The sequence below is a fragment of the Vespula pensylvanica genome, chromosome 21 (genome assembly GCF_014466175.1).
Source record: "Vespula pensylvanica isolate Volc-1 chromosome 21, ASM1446617v1, whole genome shotgun sequence".
NCBI classification, from domain to species: Eukaryota; Metazoa; Arthropoda; class Insecta; order Hymenoptera; family Vespidae; genus Vespula; species Vespula pensylvanica.
Genome location: NC_057705.1, coordinates 2,426,078 through 2,445,251, shown reverse-complemented (window position 1 = coordinate 2,445,251; position 19,174 = coordinate 2,426,078). Strand labels below are relative to the sequence as shown.

The following is a 19,174-nucleotide window of genomic DNA, read 5'->3' as shown; positions in this document are numbered from 1 at the left end:
TTTTTTTTTTTTTTTATACGTGATTTTATAAATAAGATTTCGTTTGCGGACTAATGTCCTTTTTCTTTTCTTTTTACTTTAGATTTAAATTTACAGAGAGTTTTTATGTTCGCTTAAAATGTATTGAAGAAAGGGATATCTCATTGATTCATTTAATGAAATATCTATAATTCATTTCTATCGAGTTATTATTTGAAAATTATTTTTCATTAGTATTTTTACTTAACACAGATGTTTAGTTTTGATATGGTACGTATATATAATAGTGTTTTTGACCAACAATATTAAAATGAAATCGATGCGACGTGACATCTACAGATCTTTTGTTATTACCGATTTGGATTTAGATATGTATCTAAAAATATTTAGAAAGATTTTATTGGAACTGATTTTTTCTTTTTTAAAAATATTCTAAACATGAAATAATATGTTCAATGAAATATAGTTTGGCAAAACTTATATCGTGATTATTAGTTCTAACGAGTTATAAATATTTTTACACGTCGATCAATATTAAATGATTTTTTTAAAATTTGCTTAAAATATGCGGACTTGATAAAGAAGTTTTTAGACTTATAACTTCATAATCCGAAAAAAGAATCTGCTTAAAAAAGTCTCGAAAAGAAGTAATTGATTTTTAAACTCGTTTGGAAAGTTTCGACTAATCCTATATTTTCCTACCTCTCCCTTTTTAATCGGTTATAAATATTTTTAAAGGTTAGTAAAAATTAAATGACTTTGTAGAAATTTGATTAAAATATATGGACTTCGTAAAAAACTTTTTAGGCTTATAGCTTTATAATACGAAGAAAAAATTAGCTTAAAAAGTATCGAAAAAGTGTAATTGATTTTTAAATTCGTCTGGAAACTTTCGGTTCACCCTGTATCTTTTTCTCCTTGTCATTTTAACGAGTTATGATTTATGCAAAGAATTGAAAAATAAAAAAAAAAAAGGAAACAAAAAACATTGTATTCTTACAATCAGTAATACTAAAGATTATCATTATAAATATATATATATATAATATTATATAATAATAATTATATATATTAAATTTAGCAATTTTTATTTTTTCTCTTGGATAAAAAGTTAAGCATATAAAATTTCAAAATAAAAAAAAAAATGACAGAATACATTCCCTTCTTTATATTTCTTTTAACAATTTAAATAATAATTTAACATTCTAAGTTAACTGTTACATTATTCATACAGTTTGCTTGAACATGAAAAATTTTCTTAAGAAATTTTAGAAAAATAATAAAAGTAAAATAGAAATAAGATATCGAGTTTCGAGTAGTTACGTCGTCGATTATCGTGTAATGTTATTCTTGTAATTGACTCGACGACTAGGAGCTTATCTTAGTGAATTAGAAAGACAACGGATTACCTCGAAATCGAAATAATAACGTGCGAGGATAAAATGTTAGGGTGTAATACGATATGCGCGTGTAAAGTCGACGTGGTAATCGTTGTGGAAGGTTCGTAAAGTTTATCGCATGTCGAATGTAACGGAACTCTCAATACTTTTTTTATTTTTTGCACTTTTTTTTTTTTTAATTTCAAATTCACACACCATCGTAGTATTTTACGCTATACACGTTCCATACAAGCGAACTAACAATTTCGTAATTTTCTAATTACAAGGCTAAGGTGCATGTGATAACGGTGTTGTAATTTATTTGTATGTGTTATTAGGGAACATTAGGCTAGTGAACGAACTCGCACGCATGCGATCCTTTTTAAAATAATTATCGATCGGTATAGTCAATTATTTTCTATATCTACGATGTAAGAAAATTCATTTTCTCGAGTATAAAAAGAAAATGCTAATGCGAGTGAACAAAGTTTCTTCCGGATTTTCGAGCTAACAAATTGGAACCTGTTGCACGAACTTCATTTGTAAAATGATCAGCAAACTTGTCGAGGTTTTAAATCGATTTGTAAACGTACCGATAATCAAACTTTCGTCAAAATTAACGAGAGCGTATATATAATCTATGCGAATGATTTATTCGTGATATATTGTTTAACATTAGAGCTAGTAAACGAACTCGTGCCGTATACGATCCTTTTTAAAATAATTATCGATCAGAAATAGTCAATTATTTTCTATACCTAGGATGTAAGAATTATACATTTTGTCGAATATAAAAAAAGAAAACGTTTGGAGTTAACAAAACTTCCGGATTTGAACTAACAAACTGGAACCTTTTGCTCGAACTTAATTTATAAACGTCCAGATAATCAAAGTTTCATCAAAATTAACGAGAACGTATGCGTGTAACTTACAGGTGATTTATACGTATGTAATATTATTCAAGATTAGGATTGCGAACGAACTCGCGAGTACGTGATTTTTTTTTTTTTTTTTTTTAATAATTATCGATCGGTATAGTCATTTATTTTCTATATTTACGATCTAAGAAAATTCATTTTGTCGAGTATAAAATGGATAACGTTTCGAGTTAACAACGAAATTTCCGGATTCGAATGAATGAATTTGGACCTGTTGCACGGGAATGTTAATTTGCGAAATGATCGGCAAATTTGTCGGAGCTTAAATCGATTTATAAACGTTCTGATAATTGAAGATTCGTCAAAATTAATGAAAGCGTATGTAGCGATATGACGAAGCATATAATTCTATATCGATGCTATAATTTTATATTGACAATGGCAAATAGATTATTGCAATGGAGTAAATGGAGGAATAAATGGAAAATCTAGAGAGAACGTTAACTTAAATTATCGTCGTTTAATTGAAAATCTCTATGCGTTTTCACGGACGATAAATTACGAGATACGTTTGAACTCACCGCTAAAATATATCGATTATCTATTATTGATGGATACTTAAGAGATCTAAAGAGAGAGAAGTAGATAACATTCGAAATGTTGTACAGAGAATTGAAAGGTATTTTTTTTTTTTTTTTTTTTTTTTTCGTATGGAAATATACTTTGAAAATCTATATTTTAGTCTTCTTATCTTATTTTATATTTCGACTATGAAGATATAAAGAATTGTCTGTTTCTATTATTTTTTTTTTTTTTTACATGGATTTGTTAAAAATTCGTATCGTTTTGAATAACTACGCTCGATAAATTTCTCTTTGAGCTATAGGACGTGTATCCAAGTTATGAAAATTTCGAGAAAACGAATCTACGAGAGTAAAAAAAGAAATTGTTTTCTTTTTTTAATCATTCTCTAACACTTCGAAGTCAAGCATAAATGAGTTATAGTAAGATAGATTGATAGGAACTTGCTGCTTTCTCTAAGCGACGTTAGAAACGTTCGGTAAAAAAATTAATTGAAAATTGTTTATTTAAAGGGTGGTTGTTCCGGCTTGATGTTGAAATAGAAAGGCGTTTAATCTTTCTTTTTTTTTTTTCTTTTTATATCAAAACATGCATGACAGTTCTTTTTCTTCGTTACTAATTATATTATTTACACTTTAATTACAAGGATACAAAAATTTGTTTCTACATTTCTTTTTTTACTTTCAAGTTTTTTAATCCTTATCGTTTGTAATAATTAAGCTCAATAAATTTCTCTTTGAACTATGATACGTATATCTACGTAATGAAATTATTATTATTATTATTATTATTATTATTAAATGTCATTATTATCCGATCTATCAAATAAATCGAACATTAGTAACAAAACAGACAAGATATTATCACAATATATTCCTAACTACTAATACACGATATTTCCGAAAGTACTTACAATTTACAAAAAGCATACGTAACTTATCTCGTTCTCGATAGTTGAATCTAACAATACTCGATACGTCGAAAATTATAAGCTTGAAAATTCTCGCACGTACATATGCGGGTACTTAAATCGAGTACCATCATTTCCGGCAGTGGTTGCTTGCTTGGGTTAGTTGAATTGGTTTGGTCGATAGTGAATCGATCGGATCATCGATCTTTTGGTTTCTCAGTCCATTCGATCGCATCGAACCGATCTCGTTATAACGGAAGGGGTATTAACGAGTACAGACTCCCGATGTATCGATGAGTATTTACCGACTTTACTTACTGACGTGTATTTACTAGTATATTACAAAAGTGGTAACGCCTCTTCTGTGGACGTGCTCGGAAGACATCGGTCGTGCCAACACGTCGTTGTGAACGTTGTTGGGCCCTATGGCCCCAACTGTGTGGGTGGAATGGACCAGAGTCCCACGTCGACTTGGAAAAAGCTAGGTGCGAGCGATCGTGCGAGTGAGCGTGCGAGCGAGCGAGCGCACACGTTTCGCGATAATTTATCACGCGTTGAAAACGGCGAAAATTTACGTTCCCCCTTATTCCTTCCTTCTTCGTGCCTTTCGAAACGAACGACGAGCTTAGATAACGCGACTTATGATAATGCCGGTATTTATGCAAAATAGACTCTTCGACTCTAAGGATGCTCCTAAAGATCGTTACGTCGAGATCATTAGTCGCGAGTTTATTAACCTAATTAATATCGGCACGTAGATATTTATAAATATTTTTCTTCTATAAGTAAAATTGTATTCTATTGTTTATTCTTTTTTAGATTTCCTCTCTCTCTCTCTTTTTTTTTTTCTTTCTTTTATTTTTGTTTAAATATTTTTTTTTTTCTTTTTTACGACGAGATTGTGAGTATTAATATGATGTTGTTGGTATAATATTGATATAATCTATTAGTGTTTTTAATACGATAGATATTTATTATATCGTATTAATGAAAAATAAATTCGTCGATCCACTTGTTTGAATTTTCTTTTTCTTTTTTGTATAATTATTTACGACGATATCGTAATTATTTATATAACGTTGAACCGATGAATCATCGCTGTGATGCATACGTGATATTTAATGTGTCATAATCTATACGTAGGAAGCTAAGTGCATTAACGAGCGTGTTAAACATAGATTCCGCACCAAATCGTACTAATTCAATTTAAGATACTTCGTGATAATACGATTTGAGGATAGTGACACATTTTTAAACATTGATTTAATTTTTATAATTATAGTATATATGTGTCTACGTAAATAGTAAATACTATGTGAATTCTTTTTTCTCTGTAATACCAAATCCACCAAATAAGCAAAAAACAAAAAGAAATTTCAATTAAATAGAAAATATATCATGAAATATCATAAAACGTAAGCGATAAGATTCCGATAACTCTTCCCTTTTTTTTTAATATACTCCGTGATCTTTTTGTTTTTTTTCTTTTTTTTTTTTCTTTTTTAATTAACATTTCCAACATCGTTCAGAGAAAGCAGCGAGTTCCTATATCAATCTATTTTACTGCAACATATTTATTCTTAATTTTAAAGCGTCAGAGAACGACCAAAAAAATATCTTTTTTTTTTTCCCTTCATATTTAAAAGAATAAAAACTAAAAAGTTGTCGATTAAATAGAAAATACAGTATGAAATAAAACATAAGCGATAAGATCCCGATAACTCTTCCCATTTTTTTTTCTTTTTTTTTAATATACTCCATAATCTTTTTTTAACGAGCATTTCCAACGTCGTTTAGAGAAAGCAGCGAGTTCCTATCAATCTATCTTACTATAACTGACACCACGGGCCATATCCCGGATTCGATATCGAAAGAAGGAACGGCAGAACGGAGAAGCCGAGAAGGTTCTAACTAAAGCGTTATGTGCTACAGAAAACGCAGATAAGTTTCACGCCGAGGATTAGTTTCGCCTTGGTCTCTATGGTGACGTAGCGGCGGCGGCGGCGTTGCGAACGACTTTATCGTCGAACGAACGGTCGTAAAGAGTCCGACCGACCGCTTTCACGAACAAACTCCTTAGGCTAAGTTACGCTCTCGTGCTTAACCACGACGAACTAGACGTTTTGATCTGTGTATTAGAGACTTCTAAGTTCTACGGTATCGACCGGAAAAGGAGCAGCCTCATGTCTTCCTTGATCTCCTACCACCTACCTATTTTCATTTAACTTTGCGATAAATAAAGCTAATAAATTTTTAATAAAACAATCAATTTACGATATAATATCGATTAAATTAAAAATTAATGATAGAGTATTGGCATAGAGATTAATACTATTTACCTCGGATCTAATAAATTTAGAAATGTTAGTTCAAGAAAAAGAAAGAACAAAAGAAAAGATCTTTTGGATAGTAAGTAGCGAAAAGTAACGAATGTAAGGAATAAATACGATACTGAGATATTATTATAATAATAATAACGATAATATAAAGTAATATAAAATAGAATATAAAATGTAAGAGTGATAAGACTGTAATGGTAAAAAATATAAAAACAGAAATAATAATAATAATAATAATAATAATAATAATAATAATAATAATAATAATAACAAAACTAATAATAAACAATTAAAATAAGAATGCACTAATAAAATAATAAAAAAAGAAAATCTATTTTTTATGCAGCATATCATAGAAGCTTTAAATTCTTATTTTTCTTTCTTTTCTTTTTTTCATTTTCACAAACACACATGCATACGTCCGAAATGCTCAGAATGTTTTTATTACTCTTCCTTATACTTCATATTTTTAATTGCCTCTCACCTTTCTCTTTTATACAGAACACGAACAAACAAATAAGAGTGATACGTTTAAATTAATAAATAAATCAATCGAACACAGAAAAGAAAGAGAGAAAGAGAGAAAGAGACGAGCGAGCTAATCGTTCGAAGTCTCTCGAGATTTCTCTCGATGCAACGACGTTCAATGATTTACGTACCAACCTCTAATTGATCCAACCGTCTCGATACCTATCCGCCGGCATAAAACTAATTTTCTACTCGTTAAAATGCCCTATGTCGATACAATTTCCACGCTGTCTATCCCATAATAGACGAAATCGTATCGATTTCGAGTAGGAAATGAACGAATGTAATCGAGCATTCGTATAATTGATTGTGTACATTTCCTGTTATTGTTCTATTTATCAAGTTTTTCCTAATGTTCATCAATTTCATCTAAAAATTTTCATAGAAAATTATATTACATTCATTGACGTACATTTCCTCTTACACCTGTCTGTGTGTGTCTCTGTATGTGTGTATATATATGAATTAAGATTTCCCTAATACATCACATATTTTTTTCATTAAAGAGAAATTCAGATGAAATGTTTAATCGAACGATTCATTTCTTTGAGAAAAATTTTCGATTTTACGGAAAAGTAATTTTTCCAAATTCTTTTAAAAATACCATAACATTGATTAGCGATACAGTACATATTTCATAAACATTATCTCTTATATATCTCTAATAATACAAAATTGCTTCAATATCGTTAAACGACGATCATTAAACATTTTTGTTATCCTCAACGATTATACCAGAACGTTTCGAATAAAACATCTGATCGCTGTTAACGAAAACAACACAAAAAAAAAAAAAAAGAAAAAAGAAATAGAAATAGAAAAACGAAACAAAAAAGAAGAAAAGAAAGAAGATATTCCAGACGAAGCTCGAACAAAATTAAAACGTCTAAAATTTGTTAGCAAATTTTTTTTTATAACAAATGTGATCCATTAACTTCTCCGTTTTATATACATACATATATACATATATTTTTTTATATATTTTTTTATACATACATATATTTTTTTATATATTTTTCTCTCGAATTGCAACAACGATTCGTTTCGGAGCAACTAATCGACGACAAAGCTGCAGCTTCGCCAACTACGGGATTACAGTTAGATACTCGAGGATCCGGCCAGCTGGTATGCCAGAGGAAGGAAGAATAAACGACAAAGGCGATTGCACGAGAGAGAAAGATACAGAGAGAGAGAGAGACAGAAAGAGAGAAAGAGAGAGAAAGAGATAAAGAAAGAAATAAAGATAGAGAGGGAGAAAGAGAGAAGGGGGGAGAGAGAGAGAGAGAGAGCAATGTAGTGGACAACGTTCTGCCAATGGAACGTTTCGCGTTACAATAAGCGAACGTGTTTAGTATTCGTGTAATACAAGCGGTCTTCCTATTGAGTACCAAAGTCACGTGTTTCGTACTTGTCCTACGAGTCTGGTAAAGACAAGCACGATGAGAGAAAACGAAAAAAATGAAGGAACGAGGAACGGATGGACGAACGGACGAACATTGAAAAAGAAATGAGAAGAATGGAATTTTGAGAAAAAAAAAAAAAAAAAGGGAAATGAAAAATAATTGCTTTTCGAAAATCCGATGAGATAGTTGGGACGTATTGTTAAGTGAGATATACTCGGGATTTATGTATTTAACGAAAAGAAACACGTTAAGAAAAGAAATACGAAGAATGAAAGAAAGAAAGGAGATATTTTTTTACGGGCTTGTCTGGTACTTAGGAATTTATTCGATAATATTTTGATAATATTGCAAGATATATATATATATATATTTTTTTTTTATATTGATAGTTATAATAGATATTTATTTATTATATCGAAGAAAAAATAGAGATATGATTGTTATTGATTAATAAGGATTATTATTAATAAGATTTATATATATATATATATGTGTGTGTGTGTGGCGTGTATATATACGTATGTATATGTTAAGCTTCTTTTGTAAAATATAATAATTATTATTAATCGATTGTTAACAAGGTAAAGTTTTTATATTGCTCGTTATATTAATTTTGTTCTTTTTCTTTCTTTTTTTTTTTTTTTTATAAATACCTATCACACTACAGTATAAATTCGAAGATAATATGTTTTGTCATTTAAAACGCATTTGTTTCTTTCAAGCCTTTACGCTCTTTAAAATTCGAACGATTTTGCCTTTGAAATATTACCATTCATAATTCATTTACACCTGTCACTCGTAAGAAACCCTATTGTGTAATAAAAACAGCTGCGAGAAAAAACTGTTTAGATCCATTGTTTAGATCCACTATTATTTCAAACAATTATTATGTTAATCAATATGTCTGTCAATACTGACAATACCAACCAAATATTTCTTACCTTCAATTAATTCATTAAAAACAGAAATATTCGACGATATTAAAAGGCCACAAAAAAAAGAAAAAAAGAAAAAAAAAAAAAAAAAAAAAAGTACTTGACTTTTTCAAAGGCCCATCGTTCTCAACAATTTTTATTTTTTCGAAACAAAATCATTTCTCCCATTTATTCCAAATCCTTCCCGGATGATATCTCACGAAACTTTTTTTGAAAATCATTTTTCTTTCGTATCGTTAACCCAATCACTTCCCTACCAATCAACAACATACCTCCTCTTAATCTAATCAAGCTAAAAAAAAATATAATATAAAAACAAATACGTGATATAAACTGCGAACGATAAGTACCATATTGCACAAGAATCTTCAGAAGCCAACGGTAGCTAACAAAAGAGTCAAGGAACGAATCAAGAGAAGATTAACGTTTGCAACGTATGTATTCAACACCGGATTACACAGAAAATGGACGTCTTACGTTCCTTAAGTTTCGTCCTAACGATCGAAGTTTATCTTTTCTGATTTATTCCTTACTCTCTCTCTCTCTCTCTCTCTCTCTCTCTCTCTCTCTCTCTGTCTCTCTCTCTCTCTCTCTCTTTTACTCTCGACTACTCGAGTTCTTCCTTCCTGCTTTTAAGAAGTGCTTAAGCTAGCCTAATCGGCTACACGCTCGCAACATTGCCAACTATGGGATTACAGTTATCTACATGGAGATATCCTTACTATATATATATATATATATATATATATATATATATATATATATATACACACACACACACACACACACGTACACATATAAACAAGAATATGTGTTCGTGAATATAACCAGCTGATCCTCGAAGGAACGAAGAGAGAAAGGAAGAAGGAGAATCCACATCGAGGAGACGGAGAATAAAAAAAAAAAGAGAATAAAAAAGAACATACAGCTACAGCTATAGCTACAGCTATAGTAACAGCAATAGCAGTAACCTCCCTCCCCCTCCTACTCTCCTACCCTCCTCTTATCGTAGTATTCTCATTGGTAGCTACGTAAATGGACGAAAGCAGAAGGAACACGTCGTTGAAGCGGTGCGAAACGACGGTATGTATGTCTTTCAAATTTAATTAACGTCTTCCCCAACAAAGGACATTGTCTTAATACGGTCATGCGTTTTACGCCCGAATAGATCGTCTAATACAGCTTAGTAAATAAAAGACGAAGTTATTTTCTATAAACTATCATGATCGGTTATATATACGTATACGACAGTAAAACTTAACCAATCATGATCCGTTTAACAGACATATATTACATCAGCTGTTGAATTGTTAATTGTAAATAAATGTTTTATTGTAAATTATATATGCGTATGTATCCTTCGTGTTATCCTTTATTGCTTTATTCATCTATTTTTTTTTTTTCTATTTTTCCTTGCAATTTGGATATTTCAGTTAATCGGGTAATAGATTAAGTTAACGTGTATGATTGGTTATTTAGATATTTGAATTGCGTCGTATTCGATCTTTAATTAGATGTGGTTTAATTGATACTTAGACGATCTTTTTGTTTTCCGTTTTTTTATTTTTGTTTTTTCTTTTTCTTTTCTTTTTTTTTTTTTTGATTGTGAAACTACAAGCTCGGGATTCTTTTTTTTTTTTTTGTTTTTTTTTTTTGTTGAAAAGAAAAAGAAATATTAATTTTTAAAATGTTTCGAGAAAGTGTAATTGATTTTTAAAATCATTCGATCTTTCGATACGCCATTGTTGTTGTTAATTCGTAATTTATTGTTGTTTATTTAATAATCATCTACACTTGACAACGTATTAATATAATTCTTATTTTTATCTTCGATTATTCGAAATTTCGATATGACGTTTTATTTTTTAACGGATATATTAAAATTTTAGTCGTTACAAATGAAACGTTAAAAGCACAGAAATAATTATTTTTAACATTTTAAGAATACGAATACTATCGAATATTGAAATGTTTTTTTTAATGAAAAAACTAAACATTCGCGAATTAGATAAACGAACGATAAGAGCGTTGCTGATTGATTAAAAAGGATTATTTGAAACGACTTAAACTTAATTTATTCATTCCCTCTTCACAACTCTATAAACTCAAAAATACTATAATAAAAATAAAAATACAAATCAAAATATTATTTGAGTATAATCCGTATTAAATAAACAAATGATAAATTTTTAATAGTTACAAAAGGATTATTTAAAACGACAAACTAATTTATACATTCCCTTTTCATGACTCTATATAAGTCTCAAAACTATTGCTCGCGCAATTCGAGTATAATCCGAATTAAATATACGAATGATAAATTCTTGTTAATTGAAAATGATTATTTAAGAGGATTTACAATAATTTATTCATTTCCCTCTCGGCAACTCTATAAACTAAAAAGTACCGAGCAATACGAATATAATCCGAGTGAAGTAAACAAATGACAAGTCCACGTTGAAATTATTACTTAAGACGATTTAAAATAATTTATTTATTCCCCATTCGCCTAACTCCATAAACGCGAGACTACCAAGAAATTCTAATAATAATCGGAATTAAACAAACAACTGATAAATTCACGTTGAAATTATTACCGAAGACGAATAAAAAATATTTTATTAATTCGAGTATGACAACTTTATCGATTCGAAAAAAAAATATCGGATTATTTAAATATCGAATAACAACGTGGATTTGAATTTGACCCTAACATCGACGTTAAAAATCGACGACAATAACACGACGAGGACGTCGTTGAACGGATATTATGATAAACATTTTTAACAAACCCTATCGACCAAGTTGGTTTCTGCAATTTGTGTATTTGCTATATAAATCTTAACGGTAGATAAGGTATGTCGTTGGGACATCGATGGAATCCGAAATACTCTGTAATGTTTATCTCATGGTTAAAGTTATTTTAGCGGATGAACTATCACACCGACATTCCATAGTTGCTTTATTCACTTTTATTAATCGTATACCGTTCGTTGACAAAACGGCAGCCTTGCGAAGCTGGGGAGAGTTACAGTTAGACGTAGGTATCCTCGAATCCGAGCGTATATAGAGAAAAAGAGAAAGAGAGAGAGAGAGAGAAAGAGAGAGAGAGAGAGAGAGAGAGAGAGAGAGAGAGAGTTAAGAAGAGTGAAGAAGAAAAGAGAAGAGAAGAACGAGATGGTGAACGGAAGAAGAGAAAGAAAAGGATGAGAAGAAGGATAAGGATGAGGACTAGAAGGAGTTGAAATAGGATGAGAAGAGAGAAAGAGAAAGAGAGAAAGAGAGAGAGGTCCGGGAGGATTCAAAGTACGTAAATAGATGCAACTCGGGAAGGATGCGGGGGCGTGTGAACCGAACTTAAAAGGCCCACGTGATGGTGGTGGGTGTGCCTTCTTGGCTTCCGCATACTCCTCCGTAGTCAACGCGAGTCTTATCTTCTCGCAACGAAAGCAAAATGCTAAATGTTCTTCTCTCTATATACGTATGTATGTAGAGATACAATACATAGATAAAATACATAACACATATATATGTGTATTATATATATATATATTTTATATATATGTAGGTATATATTTCTCTACGTAGACATTTCTCATGCGGATTTATGTGGAGCGACGTATTGTAAATCGTAATAAAGCGGAGATCGCGTTGAACGAAGACGAACGGCTTCTCCTTCCTTCTCCCTTTCATGGATTTAAATGCTTAGCGGTGTCCCTTTGCCGTGCGGGCGCGTATGTATATTTAACTTGGCATATGTGTTGCGTGTTTGTGTATACGTGTATGTTCTCACCGAGTTAGTAATACCAAGTGACACGAACTTCGTGGAATTTCCTATCGTCGTCGCATCGTTCTTTTTAAACAGGATTCACGACATTCAAGAGAGTTCCTTTATAGTTTGAAAATAGCGAAAAGTGTTCCAACTTTTACTACGTTTCGTGATATTCATTAACTTTTTTCCGATTTCTATGTTCTTTTTTTATAAGGAAAATTATTAATAACTTTGTTGATTCGTATTTCTATGGTTTGTTTATGCGTTGGTGCATGCGCGTTTATTTTTATAATTCAAATTGACAGATGGATTGATTTCTATATTAGATCGAAAATAAGTAGTTATGAAATAATTGTGTTATATCATTTCGAATTTATAAAAACAAAAAAGAAAGAAAGAAAATAGCTTAATAATATTGATGTATTATCTACATCTTATTTTATTTTATCTTCGATGTAATTCTATTATGTTATATTATTATTAGAATTAATTTTATTGAAATTACTTTTGTTAATGTAATTTATTAGGGATCATTATTTTTCATTTTATATATGAACTTTTCAACACTTTTCTTTTTTGTTTGAAGTCCAAATTATACTTGATATGGTATAATAATATTAAATTATAATATATATGTATATATATATATCGGGTGTTGAAAATATAAGGTTATTAATTTCTATTTAGAAAACTAGACATTTTTCAGAAAAAAATCACAATATTTATCCAATTTCAAGGATAAAATATTCCGACACATTTCTTCTTCGTTCAATAAAGAATATCAAACTCGCTTCAAAATTCTTTCCGTTTCTTCCCTTTCGTTTTTTAAACCTATCTTTTCTATAATATATCGTACATAAAATTATTGCTAAAAACAATTAAATCGATTTGCAGAGGATTCAAATGAAATGTACGAGTATGAATAAAAAAAAAATTATTCATCCTTTTTATCATTATGCAAAAAAAAAAAAGATACTTTGCAATAAATTCGATGAGCATAAATAAAAGAATATTGATTTAAATCGTGCGATAATCGATTGAAAATTAAAAAAAAAAAAAAAGAAAGAATTACGAGATTTGTTATTTTGTTGTTAAATATGATAAATATATTTGTTCGATATTCTAATTGACAGGAGAAACTTACCGGGCAGTGTCAGACCACATGTCAAAACGTGTTCCGGTATGTCATGAATCGTCCTGGGTGAAGTGACTTCGTCGACTCGTTTTTTCGTTCCTGAAACAGAAACCAAGAGGGATCTCGTTACTCCCGCATCCTTTGCAAACACGAGGACCACCCTCACGTTCGAATTCATCCAACAATGTGGGACCCATTATTCGGTAATATGATCGAGTCTACTATATACAGAGATAACGTGAGAGGATGGTATGCAATACACCCCGATAAAACGTTCTTTAAATCATTTCTGTGGGATATCGATTTCTATAATAATATTCTATTGCATAATACAATACGAGATTGTACTACGATATCGATTTCTTTGTCTTTCGTGATATTATGATATATCAGAGAATCTGAAGTTTGGAAGTTTGAAAAGTAGAGTGAAAAGAATCAACATGATCTGGAAAACACGTCAAATTTAATCAATTTGTACTTATCATTTTGCAATATTATTTGCAATTATGATTTCAAAGATTTTCTGTGATAAATGTTTCGCATCGATAAGTTTAAATGATAGTTCTTATAATTCTTTTTCAAGATCTTTTTTTTATGATTGAAAATTAATTGGAATAATGACAGTTTTTTTTTTTTAGATCGAATATTTGTTCAATCCAATTGACAATCAAACCGTATATATATATATATATATATATATATATGAAAAATTATATATCAGAACAACGATCAAACTGTATGTGTGTGTGTACGTATATATGTATATAAAAGAAAGAACGATAATTCAAATGCTCGAATTAACCGAGACACAACTTTCAAAATAAGATCACGTTGATTATAATTAACAATCAAGCTATGATTCAAATCTTGTGAATTTCAAGATACGTACAACACGTGTTACTAATTTGATCGCATAAAATATCTATATATCCACACAGACACACGTACACATATATACACACTTTTTCGATATCGAACTCACTTAAGAGAGATTTTCTCGTAGCACGAAACAGAAATCAGCTGATCGTGTATAGTCATCATATTTTCTCTTTCTCTCTCTCTCTCTCTCTCTCTCTCTCTCTCTCTCTCTCTGTCTCTCTTTCACGAAACAATTTCACCCTTAAAGCGAATAAAGAGATCAGTAGCAGCCGAATCATATTTAATAGTAAAAGTCGGCACGTTTCACCGAAGTAGTCGCTTCCACCACCTCCCCCTGCCCTCTTTCTCTTTATAATAATATATCAAACGAATAATAATGTAAATACGTATGGAACATTCATTTCATCGGCTCCACCTTTACTCATACATAGAATACATACATACATACATACATACATACATACATACATATATACGTAGAAACATACAACATACATATTATCATCATCTCTATCTATGCAAATGACAGGACGCGATGTTTTCCAATTTGAAAACTTTCCATGGATCTTACCCGTGGAAAAATCTTTCCTCGTTGAAGTCTATTAAGTTCTCTCATTTCGTTTACGTGACGTATATCTAAGTATTTACGTTGTTATACTCGTTTAGACGGGTAGTCGAGAGAAGTTACGAGTACGTTGCACTTGAGTAAACTTACGTGGATTCGCAGGATTAACCTTCGCTCTCGCTTTCTCTCTCTCTCTTTCTCTCTTTCTCTCTTTCTCTCTCTTTATCTTTCCTACTCTTTCTTTTTCTTTTTCTCTCTGTATAGCAGACACTTTGACTTTCCTTCTTCGTCGTATTTTAAACCGAGATGAACGCGAAAGAAGACATACGTAGTAGACTCGAAAGACGGATGCGCCTGCATACTCGCCGCCACTCATCTCGAGACGTTTGCATCGTGAACTTGGTGTCGCGTCGCGTCGCCTCGTCGTCTTCTTCTCTAGACTTCTCTGATATCTTCCTATCTCTCTTTCTTAAAAGCGTTAAACTACGTGGCTCCTCGTACTATGAAAGAAGCCAATCGCGCTTTCGAATGAAACGTTCGACGTTACCAGCTTGTAGGTAATGTCTTTTAATTAATTTATTCATCATACAACGGGTTAACTCTTCCGAACTTTTATTACTTATTTTATTTTATTTTATTTTATTTCATTTTATTTTTCATTCTTCTCTTTTTCCTATTCTTTCCTTTTCTTACAATTTTATCAGGCATACTTCGTTTATTTTTTCTATCGTTTTTTTTACTTTTTTTATTAAACAAATTAATTTCAATTTGTGTATATATATATATGTATATGTATATATATATACATATAGACTATCTCATATTATTTATTAGATAATCGTGTCGCGATAGGATAATAAATGTCGTTTATAATTACTTCCACGTAATAATATTGTAAATGTTAGATACTTCGCTTAAGTTAACATATACCACGTTGATATATCAATCGCGATAGTGACGGATAAAACGTGTTAACGTGGAAATATAGTCATTACTCTATAGGTTATTATGGACGTTTTACGAAACTAGCATTTATTTCTAATTCATGTGGACATGTTTATCGGATAATATCCGAATTTTCATGATGAAATTAATAAATATTTCACATCGTTGGATATCGTACGTTCTTAATTGGAAATGGTAGGTTTTCTTTTTTCTTTTTTTTTTTTATTTTGATACGAGAAAAGAAAAATAAATAAATAAATAAATAAATAAATAAATAAATAAAAAAGAAACAAAAAGGAAATAAAAACGAAAAAAAAGAAAAAGAAAAGAAATTCTTTAACGACGGAAAGTAATGATATGTTAAAAATTCTGGCGCCATTTATAAGGAAGCACTAATATCAAATCAGTAAACTCTCTACTTCATTCACGGCAATATTCCGTTCAGCCAATTAGTGTTTGCTATTTGCTCATGGGCGTTATTAACCGATTAGAAGACATTTTACTATGGAGGCTAATTGCAGGTTCTCGCGTTCGGATAAGTTTATCGCGTCTCCGTTCTTCCAGGTAAATCGATTCTTTGCGATACAGAGTCGCGATTACTTTCCATCGTGCCTCGTGACGTACGTATATATCAATTAAAATTAAAAAGAAAGTCAATAAAGTGCTATCTCTAAAATCTAGAAATAATTTCTATTTTGTAAATCAATCATAGCGATCTCGTTAGAAACAGAAATGTTTAAAAATTTGATAAAACGGTATGTATTTTCGTTTTCCTTCTTTTTTATTATTATTTCTTTTTTTCCTAAATAATAGAAATATTAGATCCATTAAAAAGGTGTCTCGGTAGAATCGTTTTGAAATGAGATCACTTTTGAAATTAAAACGAACAGAACTTTTCAATAAAATTTGTGAAAGATCAGAGAAACAAAATGTTAAATAGAAATATTTAAACCGAATAAAATTCATTCCTACGTTTGTCACGATGTGTGCACATACTTAAGAAGAAAATTTCGAAAAATTCTATATCAAAAAAAAAAAAAAAAAAAAGATATATATATATATATTCCATAAACAACTAAAAACATTTCAATTCGATAGAGAATATTAAACGCGATGCTCGTTACAACAACTTGCGTATCGTAAGAAAGATCGATACAAAAATAAAAAAATAGTATTTCTAAAATCAATAAAAACACTTTAATTTTAGAAATAATTACCAACGAATATATCGCGCGAATTGTAAGAATTCTTTACTACATATTTATGCACGCCTGCATAAAGTGAGAATAGTCCATGAGATAAAAGAAAAAAAGAAAAAAAAAAAAAAAGAAAGAAAGAAAGAAAAATAAGAAGAAATGAACAAGAAAAGAAATTAAATAAATAGAAATAATATTAAACGCGTAATAAATCAAACGTAGAGGTGGTAGTTAAATGCGTGGAAATTCACGCGAAAATTTCAATGCCGCGAGTCATTATGGGAAGGGCGTTAATGACGTGGGTAATTACCAGTTACCGACCGCTAGAGACAATGGTTGGACGGGTGCATCCACCGACTACTAATAGACCTGAGAAGAGAGTAGGGGCGCGAAAACAAAGCCAACCATCGAGAGTGCGAAAGAAATGCAATTATCATTGATTTATCGCGACGTTCGTGGCATTCTTGGAACTCGTCGATCATCTCGACGTACGAATGAGAAAGAAGGAGATACTGAAATTGCACAATCATTTATTTTCTCTCTCTCTCTCTCTCTTTCTCTTTTTCTCTTTTTCTTTCTCTTTGTCTTTCTCTTTCTCTTTGTCTGTTCTTTAGAATTATCAGCTTAACAAGAACGAATATAATTCATTATACGAGCTTCAAGTTTGTTTTATGTTGAACATTAATTCGTTCAACGTACTGATTATTTACGTCTTATATATGAACAAAAGAATTATATTTTAGAAAATTAATAATATTTAAGAAGAATGAAAAGAAGGATATTTGGATTTAATTAAAGTTAATTACGTAATCGAGAAACTTGTATAGCGCGATAATGAATTTGCAACGATACAAATATAATTTATGTTATATCGATATCATTTGATTATTTAATTAATCTCTCATCTTTAACGAGAAATGATATCTTTTGTAATTAATTTTACGAATTATTACGACGTCGGTCAGTAAAATTTGCGAAGCAGATACGAATAAATACTATTTATGTAAATAACAATCGACAACATCGTGTGTATGATACAAGAATGATATTTAAAGAAATACAAAAAGAAAGAAAACTAACAATATTTAAAAGATTAAACGTTTCAAAAGAGAGATAGTACAATGGAATCGAGTAAAAAGTTAGCACGACGTAGTCCGGAAATTTGCACAGCAGCAAACATGAATAAACCGTGGTATGAATATAACTCGTATTACAATGTCATCATGGCGTATGATACGAGAATGATATTTAAAAGGGAAAAGAAAAAAGAGAAAAAATAAAAAGGGTAGATAATATTTAAAAGATTAGACGTTTTAAACGAGAAATTATATATGCAATTAAGTAAAAAGTTAGTACGACGTAGTCCGTACTCCGGAAATTTGCACAGCAGGCATGGGTGAGCATGGTATCGATATAATAATGTGTCTTCCTCATCTGGCATCGTCGTAGGATCATTGACATGATGATTTAAACGGGTGAAAGAGAGAGAGAGAGAGAGAGAGAGAGAGAGAGAGAGAGAGAGAGATATGCATGGGGAGAGACGATCGAGGTCACCGACACGCAATCACACGCTATTCCATGCGTTATAGTTGATGCAGCTGTTAATATACACATCCACTCTGATTCTTCTACAAACTTCATTGTTTTGTTGTGTAAAATAAAAATCAATGGAAAATTTATTGAATCGTTCTATACCAACGATGATCGATGATCGATCATATTTTCTTTCTTTCTTTTCGTTTTTTTTTT

At 30.6% G+C, this 19,174-nt stretch overlaps 1 protein-coding gene across 4 annotated transcripts in view; it reads right to left on the bottom strand.

Annotated features, from left to right (window-relative positions):
- LOC122636288 (puratrophin-1-like) overlaps positions 1-19,174 on the bottom strand; it is a 346,508-nt gene that overhangs the window by 135,371 nt on the left and 191,963 nt on the right. For all 4 annotated transcript variants that reach the window (XM_043827348.1, XM_043827349.1, XM_043827350.1 and 1 more), the window contains one exon: positions 13,850-13,939. In XM_043827348.1, coding sequence (XP_043683283.1) covers positions 13,850-13,939 — 90 coding nt within the window. The remainder of the gene's footprint in view (positions 1-13,849; positions 13,940-19,174) is intronic.